This window comes from Colius striatus, chromosome 5, assembly GCF_028858725.1.
Source record: "Colius striatus isolate bColStr4 chromosome 5, bColStr4.1.hap1, whole genome shotgun sequence".
NCBI lineage: Eukaryota > Metazoa > Chordata > Aves > Coliiformes > Coliidae > Colius > Colius striatus.
The window spans coordinates 32,966,137-32,985,838 of NC_084763.1; the positions used below are offsets into that span (position 1 = coordinate 32,966,137).

A 19,702-nucleotide genomic window follows, 5' to 3' on the forward strand; every position below is an offset into this window, starting at 1 on the left:
AAGAAAAACCCAGAATAGTACACCTTTCTTTCAAAAAAGAAAAGGGAAAAAAAAAAGAGAGGAGTGGAGCATTGAAAGAAGTTAGAACCACAGGTCTCAAAGAGCCTGGAACCTCATGGCTGAGTGCTTGGAAAGTTTGTTATTTGTGTCTTTGGGTTCTTTTATGTTTTTATCTTTAAATTAAGAAAAGCAAGAGCTGAGGCAGGAGTTTTCCAATTTTGGAGCTGAGTGCCATGTTAGTGGTCTTCATGAGCCAGACAGCCCTTTTGGTGATGATCCATATAGGACATAAACCAGGAGAATAAGTATGATGATTCTGGGTGTCCTGTAGAGGGGTGGATTGCATTCAGGAAAAGTTGTAACGCTGCTAATAAAGATGCTCTCGGGGCTGGTGCAGGCAACAAAGGATTTCAAATAAATTAATTCGCCTAAGACTGCTGAAGTGGTCCACTGTTGGTAGTCTGTTAGGATGCTCAGTCACATTGGGTACATTTGATTGCCCACTTTCTAGAATTGTAAATCTCAGAAACAAAGAAGTTTTCCTGCTGTTTCTTGACTTACAACACTGTATTATAGATATTGAAGTTTAGGCACAGAAATTATTCACAACACAAATTAGAAAGCTGATGTTCACTGCCACAGAAATCTTCCTTTAGGCTCTGTAACCTTTTGTAAGCCTTTCCTTCTGGCATTCTGCCTGTGCATGAGTCAATCTCCTTGGCCTGATCTCTGGACTTTGGACTTTAGACAGCAGGAGACCACAATGGATACCAAGTTACCTCTCTGCATTCCTTATGTGTGAATGTCTTTGAATTTCAATTAACATAGATCAGATGATTCTGTAAGGTGCTCCAGGTACTGCTTTGTAAGTACAATGCAATTTGCAACTTTTAATGAAATAATTCAGCTAGATTAAAATTCATTCACATTGGGTCCTATTATGCCACACAAAGTTGTTACATATTCATTATCTGCTGCAGCATTTGGGCTAATCATCACTTCTGGCAAAACTGATGGTACATGGAAAATAACATTAGTATGTTTTATCCATGCAGAAGATGGATCTCTTCTGGATTTAAATAAGAAGAGTTTATATGGGATTCCAAATATTTATGTCCTGTCAGCACTTTTTTTTTGTCTACAATAATAGAGATGCCTGAAAGTGTAGCCTCCAAACTTGGCTCTAATACAGTTAACAATTTATTTGCATCAACCCAGAGCTCAAGGTGTGTTGTTTTACTCTGCTTCTCATTTTGCTAGCTTAAAGTTAGCTCATACATCTCCTCTATATATCTGTCACATCTGTATCTGCTTGGATATGGTCATGATCCATCATCACTTAAGTGGCAAACCTTGCTTCGCAAAGAGCAATACCTTTCTCTGTATGTAAAATCTATCCCACAGGATAAATTTTAACACGTGCTTATATGTGGGCCTGGTAAATCCATTTCCACATTGTCTGGGAAGTTATTTATGCCAAGCATATTACTTGATGAAGTAGTATGCTTTATAATTGAACCCTGGGATCTACTCCAGTAGAAAGGATTGTGCTTTCTCCAATGACTTTTAGATCCATTGGGATGGAACTCGAGAATAAATTTCTGTCTAAGTGGAAGGTAAAGAAGCTTTTAATGAGCTGTAAGTGAAAGCTGAGGTAAAATATCTAGGTAGGAAATAATTTCATGAAAATTCAGGTGCCAACATGCCTGCCATGATGTGCAAATTAATTTTTCACAGTCTCGTGCTACTTGGGGAGATTCTGGACTTCCAGCATCAAGGGAGAAGCTTGTTTTCTGAGTATGTCTTAAGTTTACAGAAAGTCTAGTTGAAGAAGGTTCTTTAGAATGTATAATTTGTATTGTAAAGCAATGAGGATTGTATTTCTTTATACTTTAATCTATCTAGGTAAACAATATTGAAATGAAATAGATAAAACAGTAAAAATTATTGCAAGTCAGATGGCATGTGTAAACACTACAACTTTGAATCGTTGTTTTTAAGTTTAGTTTTAAGGTCGTATGCTTTATATTAGCTTCACATACATATGACATAGGTGATGTTATAAACATCTCATAAATATTTCCCTGATAAATTACTAGTAGCTACTGAGCCTTATTTTGAAAGGTACTTAGTTATGCTGTGAGAGCTGTCAACTTTCAGGCTTGGAAACTGAGGGAATCGATAGCCTTTCTTTTGCATTTGACACCTTAAGGAGTTTATTAAATTGTTATGCAATGTGCAGTGATTAGAGAACTAATATCTCTCTGGATTTTTTTGTGACAAACTATAGGTGAAATTTAGTTTTGAGACTTAGATGTGCTACCGCATAATGGTCAGAAAGGTCTTGTATGCAACGTCACTGCCATGGTCATGGTTTAAGAATGTCACTGAGTGACGATCTCTGTACTTTTTTTCTACTTGGTAAAACTGGAAAATGTGTAGCACAGCTCAAAAAAACTGTAGCCTAAAAAGACCCTACCTTTCTGAGAAGGTGGGATGAATCTTCTCTATTTATTTGCAGTATGCTTAAACCATTTCATTTCTGATCTAAGGAGAAAGTGCAAATAGGGAGCTCCAGAAGACTTGGCATCATCCTGTTAAGCGTTGTGTCATGCTGTCTTATCTACAGTGGCTCTTACCTAGCTGACAAGAGAGAACATGGGCACATGGCAGCACTGAGTCGTTCACCATGTGTTTATTAAGTGGAATAATTTTTCTCACTGGTGTGTTCCTCATGTACCAAGGAGACTGAAAGGAATCCTGTTAGCAAGGAGAGGATGGTGTGATTTGGCTCCTACTCAACTGTAACACTAACAGCCTTTTTGTGATTAACTGAGTGATGACAAGAAACATGAGCCCTGCTTTGCTTCTGTGGTTGAGACGTCACTGTCAGCCAAGGTCCCACATACCTCCAGACTCCCTGAAGAGTAGCACAGATGGTAGCAGATGGGAATTCAACAAGTGGTATCCAGGTTTATTGATGCATTTTAGTGCTTGGTTCTGCCAGCACAACACTGCTGTAAGTTTCAGTGCTGGGTTGGAAGGAACCTTTAGAGATCATCTAGTCCAACCCCCTGCAGAAGCAGGTTCACCTAGATCAGGTCGCATAGGAACTTGTCCAGGTGGGTCTTGAAGACCTCCAAGGAAGGAGATTCCGTACCCTCCCTGGACAGCCTGTGTCAGGGCTCCCCTAACCTCGAAGTAAAATGGTTTTTTCTTTTGTTTAAATGGAACTTTTTGTGTTCCAGCTTCATCCCATTACCCCTTATCCTGTTGTTAGCTACTAATAGAAAAAAGGCATGTCCCAACCTCCTGACACCTACCACTTAGATATTTGTAAATGTTAATAAGATCCCACCTCAGTCTCCTCTTCTCTTCCCGCAGCCTTTCCTCATAAGGAAGATGCTCCAGTCTTCTGATCATATTTTTCTTTGGTGATGCTGCTGCTTAATGATAAACATTTTTGTTCATTTGTTCATACATTTCCAACTGCCAAGTAGTGAGTATTTCAGGATACAAGAGTTGTTAACCTAACTCCTCTTCAGAGCTATCTGCCTCCCAGGTAGCTGCCTGCCTCAAGCCGACAAGGGATTTTTTTTGTGTTCTTTTGCTCCTCCCATCATAAACCTCCAAAAATTACTTGCTTTCAAATTTTTGTTGAAATTATAGTCACAATTGGAGGGAAGCAAGAGCTTACATGACTGCATTGAGCCAGAGTGAATATTATTGCTGAATTGTAACATCTTCACATAGGGGACTGCAATGTGGAGGAAACGTGACAGAACTGAAACTGTAACGCGTCAAATTATAAACCCCACAAGCGTTTCTCATCAAAAGCAGAAATTTCTGAATAATTCTTTGAGTGAAACACAGTGTTGAAACATTGATCAGTCATTTCCCCCGCAACCCCTTTCTTCCTTCTGCCTAATATGTTAAGAGGTTTTCAGCATACCTTTCAGGTCAGAATACAATGTTTTAATTAGAAACCAGGACTAAAATTGGAGCAGTCAAGAGGCTGAAATGAGAAGACAAGAACAATTTGGGTGTCAGCGTGCATCAGTGGCTGTGGCATGAGGTGAATTAGCAGAAAGAGATGGTGACTGCAGGCCTCTGGGAGGTCTGAGCCTTTGCCAGCTGAGTTTGACTTTTGCCTTTCGCTCTCTGGTTGCCTTGAGTGCTTCTATGAGAAAAATATCAACTTACAGGACATCATAGTCACCATGAGTACATTGTGCTAGTGATTCTTCACTAGCCCGAGTCTTGGCATAATATGATTTTAAAGCAAATACTTGCAAATTAATAGAAATAATAGGATAGTATCATGGCCCACTGCTGGACTTGTTTAGTATTACTAACATAATTTTGCTATAATTCCATTTTATGAATAACTGATTATGAATATATACTCAGACTAAGCACCGTATTTCCAGTGAGGAAGCTTTTGTAAGCCTTGAAATTTAAAGGGAGGACATGGCAATGATTTGTTTTCCTTTATTCAGTGAAGAAATATAGTTTGGGAAGTCTTAACTACATCACCAAAAGGTATTTTGTGTTTTGGCAAACGTGTAGAATTGAACAAGAAGTTCATACGTATTTTCAAGTTACTATCTGTGCAGGATTGTTCCTTTTAAATTAAAAAAAAAAAAAGAGAATAGTCTAACAGTAATTTATGAGAAAAGGGTAAAGGTCACAGTAGAAAAAGATACAGTTTTGAGAGATTAAATGCCTTTTTTCTCCCTTCTTCTCTCAGGTACATTTAAATCACAAAGTGAGATTATCAGGCGGTTGCATCAGATAATGCTTGTGATTGATCTCTGCCTGTTACTACTGCAGAAATATTGAGAACTGATCTTTGATCACTCATGACACAAAGAGTTCTAAATTAAATTGCTGGTGTCTTTTGTAGACAAATAACTATGTTTTAAGTTAGAATGATTTCTGAGGGAGTGCTTTCAAGTTCAGTCCGTGTCTATGTAGAAATTTCTGATGATTGCATTGTCCTAGTTCAAGGACTAGCAAACGTGTTTACAGAATATTTTGACCTGCTGTGACACATGCAATAAACTAGACAATGCAGATCATGGAACTTTTTAATATTCGTGAGTGGGAGATTACCTGCCCTTGTGTGTTGATACATACCATCCATTTGGCAGTTACATGAAAGTTACCTGATGTCCAGACAGCAGGGAAATTATGATAGTTGTACTAGATACTGAACTCAGTCATAAGAGACATTATATGCTACCGATATAAAAGGCTGAAAGTTACACATACAGTATCCAGTTAAAATTAGATTACATGTAATTGTGTTTTGTTAAGTATGAATTATCTTGTAGGATTGTATTATGTAAAATTCACTACTAAGGTGATGATTTTGAACCTTTTTTTTTCTCCTCTCTATGTTTTCAGGAGATCCAATTAGAACATGCAAAACAAGCTTTTGTACAGAGAGACAATGCTCAGGCTGGAAGAGTCACAGCTATGGACTTCAGGGATATTATGGTCACTATCCGGCCACACATGCTGACACCATTTGTAGAAGAATGTCTAGTAGCTGTGAGTAGTTCTGATATCTCAACTGGCAAAGACCTGGGATACAGACATGAGATTCCTTTTGTATGTTCTTTGACTACTAGATGTGCATGTGGTCCAGTTTACGAATGCATATTTTTAAGTTTAGCAGTTATTGTCTGTACATAAGAAAGTTAACTCTTATTGCAGAATATGTATTCTCAATGTTTCTGGTGTCCTGAGACAAAAGACAAAGCAGGTAGGTGGACTTCAGTAATGGCATACAAATTTAGATTTTGCCTGGCTATTTCCAGTCATACCATCATAAAAGTCAGTGTCAAATATTTCAAAATGCTATTACATTTCATTTAGGAAGTTATTCTCAAAGGACTTGGTTTGTAACGTCCATTCCAAACTCCTAAGTGTAATCTCCAAAGACCTGGGACAGTATTCAGTACATATTAACTGATAGTTCTTGTGCTTGTGTGTACACTCTTTTTCAGCTTGAAGTGCATAAAGCAAACTAAATATTGCAATTCTGCAATTTCAGGAAAAAAAAAAAAGGGTACATTCTTTTTTTACCACAGTTTCTAATCTTGGGAACTGGTAGCAGCTCTTTTCGAGTAATCCAAAGTCTGACTGTATCCAGGTTCAAAGAAATCTGTTCTGCTTTGACTTGCAAGGAATAATTCCAAGGAAATGTGTGAAATGTTGAGAACTGCAAACTCTGGACAGAATATTGGAAGACACATACAGCAGAAAGCACAGCCAGAAGACTTAGGGACTGACATTGAGATCTGATAAATTTTCCTGATTCTCTCTCCTGTCCTGTTATCAGCTCTCCTGGGTCATATACTCTGTCATAAAACTTAAGATAAGACTTTTGATTCTCTCTTAAGGTCAATCAAATTTTGGCAAGTTTATGCATTGTTTTCAGAAATTTGCTTGATCGTTGATCTTCCATTTTAAATAAGGAATTGATCCAATAATTTTTCTGCTTGCAGACCAAACGCCACTTTAAAGGAAATGTTTAGACTCAAGTCTCATTTGAGAATGCATAACTGTTCATACAATACTTTATTGTTCCTATTTTGTTTGACTGCCTTATATAAGCCTGAGAGCTTACTGCTGGTTTGCCTAACTTGAAATGCCTGTAAATGTAAATATTTCAGCTGACCTTTTTCAGAATACGTTTTGATTTTGTTGAAATTTTCTGTGTAGTAATATACTTGACATGTAGAAGTAGATTTCCTCATTACTAGAAATAAGCCAACTTATGAAATGTTTCTAACTGAAACAGTACTGAAACTTGAATTTTGGAAATTACTACTGGTTATGTTGTTATAATCCTGCATATGTGTTTGTTTAGGTTTGTAGGGTGGGGAGAGTTTTACATTCTGGTCATGATTAGTTTCAGTAACATAAGAATCTTTCATAGTTTTCTTGATTTTGGAGGTTAGGTGTTTTTTTTTTTCCTTAGAAAAGCAAGCCTGTGCTACTGTTGCTCTTGTAAAATAATGTTCTTTGAAAACCTTTATTCAAGTTTTTTTGTGTCTAACAACAATCTCTTCTCTCTTTTATTCTTTTACTGTCTCTACTCTAGGCTGCTGGAGGTACCACTTCTCATCAGGTCAGCTTTTCCTATTTTAATGGATTTAATTCTCTCCTTAACAACATGGAGCTCATTAGAAAGATCTACAGTACTTTGGCTGGAAATAGAAAAGATGTGGAAGTCACTAAGGGTTGGTTGAAATGTTTGCAGTCTGGAAGTTTCCTTGGGCACTTTTTTGGGGGTGGTTGGAGGGAAAGAGCTCATCTGTATGCTTTTAAATCAATGGGAGGGGAGAAAAGCCTGCCTCATTAGCATTCCTCTCTGTGCCACTCAGTTTTGTTAGCTACTGTTGCAGTCCACCCTCCAGGTTTTTCATTTCCTTTCAATCAGAAAAAGGTCCTAGTAAACTGGTGGTGGGGGCAGGGTAAAGAAAGTATGTATAGAAATTTCAAAGTTTAAAAAACTTCCTAGGACTGCTGCCAAATTGGCAGCCTATTAAAGTGACCTTCAAGGGTAGTTGAAGAATTCCATAAACTTGTATTGGCGGCACAGTAAGTTGATCTACAAGCTTGGAACAAGATGTTATCTGCTATATCTAACCACTTTTATAGAGAATTCCCTGTGCAATGCCAAGTTTTCATTAATGTGGCCTAGTGGGACTATGCATGAAAGGTTCCACATCTCTTGACTCCTGGCGTTTTTTTCGATTTGCTTTTTATTTTTTTTATTTTCATTCTGACCTGCAACTGATTGATACCGTATGTCAGACATCCTAACTGCTGCTGATAGTGCTAAGCTTTAAGACCAGAGCATTGTACTTATTTGCACGAAAAACAGACCATTTAAAACATATATTTATATTGTGGCAGGAACACTTTTGTGGTGGGTCACTTTTATTCCCCTTCGCCCTCCGCCCCCCAGCATCTTCTGCTTAATCCTAAAACATAAACCAACTCTGGGGTGCTCGGGATTATTCGTTCTGGTTTGATTAGTTTTTCTTTTCTGTATTTTTATTCTGTTGCAGAGGAGTTTGTTTTGGCAGCTCAGAAATTTGGTCAGGTTACACCCATGGAAGTTGACATCTTGTTTCAGTTAGCAGATCTGTATGAGCCACGGGGGTAAGTGGAGAATTATCTATCCTCTCCTTCCTTTCCTTCCCACTCCTTCTTGGAAGGAGTGGGAAATGCTGGTGGGGAACAGGAGAGTGCAGTGTAGTGGCCACATGCAGGTAACTTCTGAAAACCCATTTCTAAGCAAATGCTAAAGTGAGTTAATTTCCTCAGGCGCATGACATTAGCTGATATTGAAAGAATTGCTCCTCTGGAGGAAGGGACGTTGCCCTACAACCTGGCTGAGGCTCAGAGGCAGGTAAGAACAGAAGACAGTATGATGATGTTATCTGTTTCCAGTGCCAGGTAAGTTGATAGCCAGCCTCCTTCTGTATTGTCTGTTAAGTTGCTTTTCTCTTGTGTTCTTCAATATGTGTGAAGAATACCTTCTTGTTAGAATTTTTTAAGCTGTGTTGTGTCTTCTTTCTCTCTTCTCTGTGTCCCTTTGTCTTGGGTTGCATTTTGACAGGTTAAGTGTAATTTACTTTGGAAAGATAAGATATCTATGAGTGTCATCCAGCCATTCGGTATATATTAGGTGTATTACCTAATAAGGTGTTTGTTTTGTGATTCTGTTGCTTTCTGTTCTTTTTAATAAAGAAGAAAGACTTCCTGCATCAAATACAGATGGTAAATTCAGCATCTAACCTATTAAATAGTAGCCCTTGTTCTGAAGACACACATGTTCCTGGCTTCATAGTATTCTCTGCTTTACCCTATGCTCTCCTGAGTATCAAAGTAGGAGAGATTACGTTTAGTCTGTAATCACAGTTTCAGTGATGGCATTAATATTCTCTGAATTTCCAGGAACTAAATGATAATGACTTTTGATGATCTAACAGGAAGTGAACTTTTGTTGTGTTTGAGGCAAAAAGAAATACGAGTATTCCTTAAATGTCAAACCTGTTGATCTTTTAGTTTTCATATTATTTTAGCATGTATTTTATTTTCATCAACACAAGTTTGTATACAGATAGACTTAAAACTAACACACTGTTTCTGTTTCTCTCTGCCTTTATTTTAAGGCAGTCTTAACTCTGTGTCTTGTGAGACTAAGGCATTTTTGTTGGGTTTTTTTCCCTCCTCTGGGTCTGTGCAAAGACGCCAGTTTGACCACAACTGAGTTGATGCAGGATACATTTTTAGGACTACAAGGCCATAAGCCAGATGTGTGTGTACAAATCCATCTCCTCTGCTTTTCTTTCTTCTTCTCCCTCCTCTACATGTGAACACCCTTACCACTGCTCCAAGACAGTATCTGAAGTGGTGGTTTTCTGTTTTTTGTGATCAGTGACTAAATGTTGACTATGCTGGGATGAATTCAAATGAGTTGACTCCCAAAAGCTCACTATCTATTCCTGGAAGACTCCTAAAGGAGTTAAAAGCATTTGTACTGGACTAAATATCAAGTAACGTTCAGTTACAATAGATGGCAGTAAAAAGTAGCCAAAAATGCAGTAATTAATGTGGCTTCTTCAATTTTTACTTTGGGGCCACTGTCTTTACTAGTATGATTTATGATATCTTGAGAGGCTAGGACATAAGAACTTTTTTAAATCTTAACATTTCTTCTGCATGTGTCCTACCTTTTCATTTTGCCACCCAATTCTTTTTTTAACATCAGCTGCTTGATGCTGAGATTAGAAAGATTTTCATCTACATAGTTACATTCAGCTGTTTCTCTGGGCAGCTCCACCTACTTTGGAATATTACCTAAAACAAAAACACATTTTCAGGAAAAAAGATATTCATGTTTTTGTTTTGTCTTTTTACATATAGTATCCTAAGAAAAAGTATTATAAAAGGTGATAGTAAGTATGGAAAGCTTAACATCCCTACCGAATTTCTCTTTTTCTAACACTTTTCTTTCATTCAATAACAGTTTTAAATCTGGAGCACTTCTGAAATTTATTTTTCATTGAGTTGAATCTAGCACTCATAAACTGTGAGCAAAATGAAATTGTAGGGATGCCTTATGAAACCTTATTTTCCTTTACCTAATGTGTATGAGTGATACTTGTTTTTATCACCTGAGAAGTATCTGATGCATCTGGGTTTGATGACAGTAGGGAGAACTTCCAAACTGGAGTTGCTTTTAGCTGTAGAGAACTAATGACTGAAGTTGCAATATGTGTGCCCTTATGTGCACATTTAGATCACTGATTGTAAAGTTACATAATTTTGTTGTAGTATGAGCCTTTCTTTGTGATTCCAATCTGAAGAGGCGACATTATGTGGCACTTAGAAATCAGTGGAAAATAAATAATAATAGAAAACAAAATCTGCAGTGTATTGAGGGATTTTTTTACAGGTATCTATATACTTATATCTGTCTGATCGTGGAAAGTTTCTTGTGAAAAATGATGTTCTGATTATCTTTCACATCTTTCCTTTTGTTTTAAATCCTGCCTTTACAGAAAGCTCCAGGAGATGTGTCTCGACCTATTCTCATTCAAATTGCAGAATCAGCCTACAGATTTGCCCTTGGTTCAGTTGCTGGAGGTTAGTCATGGCTGAGCAAAAGAATATTGATTTTCATCTTCACTGTTTCCTTTTTTTCTTTTCTTCTGCCTTCCTTCCTCTAATGCCTTTCACTTAAATATGGAAGTCTTCTCAGTCTTTCCCTTGGAGCTGCATCTAAGGGTTGGGATGACTGTAAGGTTGAAGGGTCATCTGATCTACAGGACTTTTGGAATTTACAAGCCATTGGAGTTAGCAGGTGGTATTACTGTCTGTTTTGTCACTAGACTAGTTTCAGAACAATCAGTTTAATAATGACATAGGACCCAGAAGTGGGTTTTCTTAAACTTGTGGGAGGTAGTTTTATGTATCCAGAATATATCATGTAGAAGAATGATAAAACTGATACTTGAGATGTAAATGTGGAAAATTGAAGTTGCAGACAAAGACTACAAATGTAAAGTCATGTTTTCTTATAGCTTGATTTTTATTTGCAGCTGTTGGAGCCACTGCAGTCTACCCAATTGATTTGGTAAAAACTCGAATGCAAAACCAGCGCTCTACAGGCTCTTTTGTGGGAGAACTTATGTATAAAAACAGTTTTGATTGCTTCAAGAAAGTGCTACGTTATGAAGGTTTCTTTGGGCTTTACAGAGGTAAGTTTAAAAGGTGGTATATACTGAAGATAAGATGCTATTAAAGAGTTCAGTGGGACTCTTGATTTTTAAGCCTTTTTTGTTAAGACTAAAGTTTTGCCTGGTTTGAGCTTTTGCTTCTGCTCTGTTATAGGTGTAGAGTTTCCAACTTGTTGATAATTCAAATGTTATTGTAATGAGAGCATTTCAGTAGGTCCTCCCTGTCCTTTTCTTCTACATCTGCAATAGGGCAGCATTAGCAATTGCTATAGCAAAAGTATACTGTTAGTCAGATTTTCAGTGCTAAAGAGCAGAATGTATTCCCTGCAAATGTATGTCTGCTTCTCCCAGGAACCTGAAAGAAAAAATAACCAGAAGTCCAGTATTATCTGCTTCTGTCTTATTGAAACTCTGAAGTACACTTATTTTTTTTAACCTGGAGAAAAATCTTCAGAAGTGTCACAGATGTGTATTCTTAACTCCATTTGCTTGTCATGTTTTTGGGGCAATTTTTTTTAAATTTCAAAATGTGGAGAACTTCAGTAGCCTTCATCAGCATAGCTTATCTTTCTGTTTCTCATACCCTCTACTACTTTTTAGTCTTCCAAGGAATACTGATTAGTGAAATCTCAAGACAGTTTGGTGGAGCTGAACTTTTAAACCTAGGGCAATAATCTCATTTTTTGATTATATACTAGAAATTGCGTGATGGCAAAGAACACCATCATTTTAGAAGCAAATTGAACCCTGCGTTTCTACAGATTCTCTGCTTAAAGGGCACTTGATTTAACTTCTCTTTAAAGAGTCCAGTAGAGGAAGCTCCTTAAAAACGTAGAGCTGCTTCTGTGCAGTTTTGTAAATTTGGACTGTTACTTGTTTTCTAAGGAGATGATGTTGGAGAAAGTTGAGTGCAGAAAGAAAGTTTCCAATTACGCTTGAGAGGACAATAACATTTGAAAGGAATATTTAATAGATTAGTATATTGACCCAATTTAATGCAGTAAACTTTTAGCAAGAATCATCTCATCTTACAGACTACACTAGGTAAGCAAACCCCAGAATATGTTCGTTTTTGCTGCTTATCAGTAACTGATATTCTTCTTTACACTGTGGTACTCTCAGAATTAAATACCTGCGGGGTTTTATTTCCACCGGAGGATGGAGTAGTCTTTCTGGAGTTCTGCTTTGCTCAATAGTGGTGCAAAACCTTTCTTAAAAAAAACCAAACCAGAAACCTTTGGAGCCATGGTCTTTCTGTCATGATGCACTGCAGGAAGGCAAGCAGGAATTAGAAACCCTACTCTGAACTCAGCCATTTCAGATGATAATTTTAATACAAGGTACATATTTCCATCCAGTGAAGTGTTCTGATTTTTCTTTTCTGTGTCATTACTTTATTCTAAACATGAAAAGGGCAAAACCACCATGTTCTAAACCACCATCTCAGATAAGGATAAATTACACCATCTTGTGGATATAAAGAGAGCACTAAATTTTAATGTCAAATTAGTTCTAAGAGTAATCAGTGTTTCCATTAAGAAGACACTTTGATTTTAAAAAAAAACAAACAAACATGATATAAACCTCTGTAGAGTCTTTATAATATGCATTGTTTGAATGCAGTGTTGCTAGATTCATTTCTTTTAAGGCTGTACATCTGAGATAAATCTTTAATCTGTCTCTCAGGATAGCTGAAAATAATACTTATATACCTCTTAATTACTGTTGTAGCCACATTTATGGCTGAAATACATACTTGGAAACTCAGGGGCATTTATATGTTTGCAAACATAAGAATTTTGGAAGCTGTGATTTGTCAACATCTCAGCTGATAAAGTCACATACATTTTTAAAAATTAAGTCAGAAGTCCATCTGATGAGTTGCAGAATGCTTTACAGTCTTAAGCAATGTTATCTAGTAGAGATTGTTTTACCTGTACTTGATAGAAATTTTATGAGAAATATAAGTACCCTAGAGATAAAATGTAGCTTATGAAGAAGTTCAGCAGCCACACAGGAAATGCTGCGGAAGACTCTGTCATCTGTGATCATTAACTGTTAAATAACTTAATAGTTTTATTTTTTCTGATAGTGCTTCTGGCACTGCAGTGACTCCAGAGGACATCTTATCTTAGATTTTAACCATTCCTTCATCATCTAACTTCATTATTGCTGATGGACACACATGCTAGAGAAACAAGAAGACCATGGCAGAAGCTTTCCTCCAAAAGTATGCAGTGATGTACCATTTTGTAGAATGGAAATAAAAGCCTACTTCTACCCAAAGTTCTGTCAAAGCACAAAATCTTCTGAGGGAGCTGTGCTTGAATGGCAACTGGTGAATAATTGTCCAATTTCTCATGTGAATCCTGTAACAGAAAAATTTGGCAGTGTTGTCTAACTGCCTTTCCATCAGATATCCAAATGGTTTCAAATATTTTACCTAGACAAAGCAACAAGTCCTTTGTTTTTTTTTTTTTACTCTATACCATCACTACAGCTTGGCTTTATGAGCTCTTGGGTGTATATTCACAATGCATTGAGACTACTTTCGGAAAGTAACTTGTGTGATGTTGCAAACTGAATGCAGCTCTTGGTGCTGTCTCACAAATATCTTCACCTTCGTATAGAGCCCTACTAAGACAATGTGTCAAATGTGAAGTGGTGCTTATAGAGCTACTGAAAAAGCCTTGGATATATTTAAAAAAACAGACTCAACTTAGGGAGAAAAAGGTTTGATTTATTAAACCATCTTAGAAACACCTCCCCCCACCCCTCCCTCTTCCCGGGACTCCCTTTCCTTCCTGCCCAGTGGCATGGGGGATGGGGGTCGCGGTCAGTTCATTACAGATGGACTTTGCCGCAGCTTCTTCTCAGAGGGAGGCCTCATCACACTGCCCACTGCTACAGTGTGGGTTCCCTCCCCATAGGAGACAGTCCCTCGAGAACTTCTCCAGTGTGGGTCCTTCCCATGGGCTGCAGCTCCTCACAAACTGCTCCAGCATGGGGCCTACCACGGGGGCAGCTCTTCACATCCTTGCCCCAGCATAGTGGGTGACCCATGTGTCAGCCTGAGTCCTTCATGGGATCACAAATCCTGACAGCAAACCTGCTCCAGTGTGGGCACCTCCCCCATGAACTCCTAGGTCCTGCCAGGAGCTTGCTCCAGGATGAACTCCTTACAGAGTCACAGCCTCCTTCAGGCATCCACCTGCTCTGGCATGGGGTCCTCCATGGGCAGCAAGTAGGTATCTGCTTCCCAGTGGCCTCAATGGATGGCAGGGGGACAACCTGCTTCACCATGGTCCTCAACACATATCACAGGGGAGCCTTTTCAGTGCCTAAGCACCCTCCTCCCCCTCCTTCTCTGACCTTGGTGTCTGCAGAGATGTCTTCACATTCTCACTCCCTGTTGCTGCTGCAGTTTTGCAACTGCGCAACAACTTCTTCTTCTCAAATATGTTATTCACAGAGGTGTTACCTCAATCACTAATTGGCCAGGCCTGGGTCAGGTGCAGGGTCCAGCTTAAAATTGACTGGCCCTAAGCCTGTGAGCTACACAGGAAGCTTCTGGCAACTCTTTTTATTTAAAGAAGCCACCTCTGTAGCCCCCCTCCTACCAAAAAACCTGGTGCAGGCAAAACCACTACAACACTGCATGACATTTCTAAGCCTGTCCTACATCTGTGTATGTGTCAGATTGCCTTTTTGCTAATGCACAGTAACACCGAAAAATTTCTAACATGTCAGGATAACCTCAAGGGAAAAATGTTATTTTCATATGTGTCCCTTGATGCGCTTGCTTTCTTCCAAAAGTTATCACCTTTATCCTGCTCAGAAATCTTTCAGCAGTTTCAGGGCTCCCATCAAAATGATAAAGAGAAGAGAATATAGTTTGATGTTTATAGCATATAGAATGAACAGGTACTTAGAGACAACTTTATTACGTAGATTTAACGAAGAGTCTACCTTCCTAAGATGCTGGAGACAGTATGCCTAGTTGGTATATGTCAAGACTAAAAGTATTATTAAAATTAATGCCACTTTTTACAATACTGTATGCTATCTTGTTGTAGACATACGTAGCATTATCTGTAGCTAAACTTATAAAGCACTTTTATGCTATAAAATTTTGTGTGAAGTAGAGACAGAAAAAGAGAAAAATGTTCTGGGTTTTTGATTATTCAGTTGGGGTTTTTGTGGGTTTGGGGTATTTTTTTTTAAACTTCTACCTATTCTATCTAATCTTTCTCTTCTACGTTGAACTTTTATGGAAAGTTATGGAGTCATAACAGTCCCATTCAAATTTGAGCACAAAACAAATGGACCAGATGGGAAAAAAAATAACATGCCAAGATAAACATGTTTTTCCTGTGATTTTACAAGTGCCTTTACAAATGCAAAGTCTTAAGAACTGAACAATTAAAAATTGTAAAAAGGCCATCTTCAGATATGTGCTTCCAAAACTTGAGGTTCATGCAGATCTCTAACTGGACTATTTTTATAATTTGTATCTTGGTATTTTAGATGTGTTTTTCTGTAATTTATTGGACTAGATGATCTCTAAAGGTCCCTTCTAATCCCTACCATTCTATGATTCTATGGAATGATATACCTTTCAAAGTCATGTTATATATAGCTTAGATGTGATAATAGATACATAGGTGTTTTTAATGATATGCAGGTTCTTTTGGAACTGCATATCTGTTTACGTCTGCTCTAATCTGCTGGATTAGATTCAGGATCAGATAATGTGCTTATAAAATAAATAGAATACTTTCTTCTTATTTTCTGAAGGTAGGAATTTATTAGCCATAATGTCTATACAAAGCCACAAATGTCCTATAGCAATATATAGATATCATAGCAGTTGCAAAGATAATTTTGTCTGTATAAGGCTAAAACTTAAAAGGTCCCATTCACTGTATATCCTTGTGTTTTCTTCATAGTGCTGCAGAAAATGTAATATTTAATTAAACAATTCTGACTGTCTTGATATTTTTTCATTGTAGACTGGATTCAAAACACCTGTGCAACTAAAACTTTAGAAAATTCGAATTTTGAAATTTAACTTACTGTGCAAAATCTCTTTTTTTAACAACCATAAAAGGATTTAGTGTTATTATATTGTTTTGTTTGAGTATGCAGCCATATGATAATAATTCAACGTAGCTGTCGAGTAAATGTTAGGTGCATATGTACATCAGATACATACACAACTAATTACCATTTTTGACATTTGAAAAACAAAAATGTTAATACAGGTGACATTTTAAAGATATGAGTATATAAATAAGTCTGACCTTCCTGCTGCCACAAGCTAAATGGTGCTATTCTCCAGCATCATTTCCTTATTAAGAGCATCAGTAGTAACTAGTAAAGCTGATGGATGGTGACTAGGTGGACAAATACACTAATCCTGTGTACATACATTTTTCTCTTTGTTATTCTCATATTTAGCTCTGTGAGAAAATGCTTTTTGGCAAGTTAGCTCTTAGAAGGGAAATCTTAATTGTTGTCTTTTTCCCCAAAAGTAACTCCATGGAGAGGTGGAAATGCCAGGCTTTGTAGAAAGTACCCAAAGATGTTGTGTGGGCTACTAAAACAAAGGGAATCTGTACCAGGAACTATAGCTGAAGAGATCTTCTCACATTCTGAATGATGTCCTCATTTTGTTATACTCATGAACGCTAGCAACACCATTCTAGCCTCAGGCTTAGTTGATAAGCTTTGCATATTTTTTAGGTTATATCAACCAAAAGTTTACAAAATATTGACTATCACTTCAAGCAAGTGAAGCCAACAGTCAGAGATTCCTGCTTTCAGTTCTTTAGTACATCATTTCTAACAAAATAAAATAAGAAATTCCATACCTGGGAATTTCCATAGCTGGGCAAAGACTCAAAAATGTTTTTTCCAGAAAAAGGTACTGCTCTTGTGATTTTTTTGAAGTGGATTTATCATATATCTCACAAAATTAATTAGAAAGTCTTAGTTTTTGTGTGAAGATGCAGAAAATAAATGTTAGTACTTACATAGTTGGCAAATCTAATGTGTTAATATTTAAGGGTAAAGTGAGCTTGTATCACAGATCCTAAAAAGCTGAAGAAAAAAATACAGATAGGCAGTGGTACAACTTCAAGTGGTAGAACAAAGTTCTCATAAGTAGTGTCATTACATATAAGAACACAAAATTGCTGTAAAACCTGCCTTTTTCTAGGTGGTGATCTCTGCATATATTTGTTGATTTGTTTAATTGATACCAAGTTCCATGATGCATTGAATTCTCTATTTCCACGCTACAGGTCTGTTGCCGCAGCTGTTGGGAGTAGCACCAGAGAAGGCCATAAAACTTACTGTAAGTTTGCAAATGAATTGTTTTCACATTTATCTGAATTGTAAAGTCCATCTAATTACAATTAGTGTATTAATGGTTTTCATCCTTAATGAGTGTGTTCCCCAGGGCTCAGTGTTGGGGCCTATTCTTTTTAATATATTTATCAATCATCTGGATGAAGGGATCAAAGACACCCTTAGTTAAGTTTGTAGACAACAGTAAGTTGGGTGGGAGTGTTGAGCTGCTTGAGGGTAGGAAGGCTCAACAGAGGTATTGGGACAGGCTGGATCAGTGGTCTGAGGCCAGTTATATGAGGTTCAGGAAGGCCAAGTACCAAGTCCTGCCCTTGAGCCACAACAGCCCCTTGCAATGCTACAGGCTTGAGGACGTGTGGCTGGAAAGCTGTCCTGCAGAAAAAAGGACTTGGAGATGTTATTCGACAGCTGGCTGAACGTGAGCCAGCAGTGTGCCCTGGTGGCCAAGAAGGCCTGGCTTGTATCAGAAATAGTGTGGCCAGCAGGACCAGGACAGTGATTACGCCCCTGTACTCAGCACTGGTGAAGCAGCATGTCAAATACTGTGTTCAGTTTTGAGTCCCTTGCTTCAAGAAGGGCATGGAGGTGCTGGAGCGTGTCCAGAGATGGGCAACAAAGCTGGTGAAGGGTCTGGAGAACAAATCTTATGAGGAGCAACTGAGGGAGCTGGGAATGTTTAGCCTGGAGAAGAGGACGCTGAGGGGAGACCTAATCTGTACAACTACTTGAAAGGAGGTTGTGGCTTATCAGGAAAGAGGAAAGAGCCTCACGTTGCACAAGGGGAGATTTAGATTGTATATTAGGAAAACTTTTTTCACCTAAAGGGTTGTCAGGCATTGGAACAGTCTGCCCAGGTGAGTGGTGGTGTCTCCATCTCTGGAGGTATTTAAAAGATATGTAGATGAGGTGCTGGGAGACAAGATTTAGTGGTGGACATGGTAATGCTGGGTTAATGATTGGACTTGATGATCTTAAAGTTCTTTTCCAACCTAAAAGGTTCTATGATTCTATGATTTTGACTTGTTACAAAATTAATTACAAAAACCGGAAAGCAACTTTATATCTAGTTTGTGAACATTCCAAGTGGTATACATGTCACATGCAGACACGTAAAATGTACATTTTAAGAATCTTGCTGAAACCTTTTTTTGGAGTAAGTCGAAAATATAACAAGCTTATTCAACTTGCTCATCTCATCAGTTTGTCTGTAAGTAGCACAGGCCATTGTTTTCACTTCTAAACAGAAAATAGTAATTATTGATTGGACTTGAAAGGCTTTTGCTTTTGTGTCTCCACGAGGTTCCTGTATGTTTAATACTAATGCAACAAGAGATAATATGAGCATGTAGTGAAGTGTTTGGTAAGGAACGAATTGGTTTGCATGCATTTTTTTTCCCAAGTGTTTTACTTCTGTCATATTATTATTTCCTGAATGAATTTAAGGCACTGAAAAATTTATTATCACCAAATAGCAATGTATTTGTTACTCACTGGTAAGCTAGTAATTACCAAATCTAGTAGTATGCATTTTAAAAGAAAGAAAAGTACTTAATGCTGTTAATTGAATTACTATTGTGTTTAAACTTAGCAGTGAACATTCTGCTATTAATTTGAAATCTTACTAAAATTTGTACAGGCAGTGAGCATTTATAAAATATTAAATAATTTTATGTTAATGTTCAGATAAGGATTTTTTTTATTTAGTGAATTTTATAATTTTTCAACAATAACTATTTGAATTATACTGCAAATCTTTATTAGAACATAGTCTGCTTTATGTTTCTTCATGTAAAATGTAAGATTTGTTTGATATCTATTAGTTTGGTAGCTTCGTGTATGTATTTGCATTTTCAGTTGCACAGAATTTGCAGATGATGTGTGTTTAACCTTTTAATTTATCCATTTTCATAAATTTTTCTATTTTAAGGTTAATGATTTCGTGAGAGATAAGTTTATGACTAAAGATGGCTCTGTCCCACTGGCTGCGGAAATTCTTGCTGGTGGCTGTGTAAGTATCTTTCATGAATCTCATATGAAGGAAATTAAAGTGCAATGTGCAAGAT

At 37.5% G+C, this 19,702-nt stretch overlaps 1 protein-coding gene across 2 annotated transcripts in view; it reads left to right on the forward strand.

Moving 5' to 3' along the window:
- Positions 1–19,702, forward strand: part of SLC25A13 (solute carrier family 25 member 13) — a 103,486-nt gene that overhangs the window by 53,644 nt on the left and 30,140 nt on the right. For both annotated transcript variants that reach the window (XM_061996970.1, XM_061996971.1), the window contains exons 6-13: positions 5,410–5,556; positions 7,115–7,253; positions 8,088–8,181; positions 8,347–8,431; positions 10,590–10,674; positions 11,130–11,288; positions 17,573–17,625; positions 19,567–19,647. In XM_061996970.1, the coding sequence (XP_061852954.1) occupies positions 5,410–5,556; positions 7,115–7,253; positions 8,088–8,181; positions 8,347–8,431; positions 10,590–10,674; positions 11,130–11,288; positions 17,573–17,625; positions 19,567–19,647 (843 nt within the window). The remainder of the gene's footprint in view (positions 1–5,409; positions 5,557–7,114; positions 7,254–8,087; positions 8,182–8,346; positions 8,432–10,589; positions 10,675–11,129; positions 11,289–17,572; positions 17,626–19,566; positions 19,648–19,702) is intronic.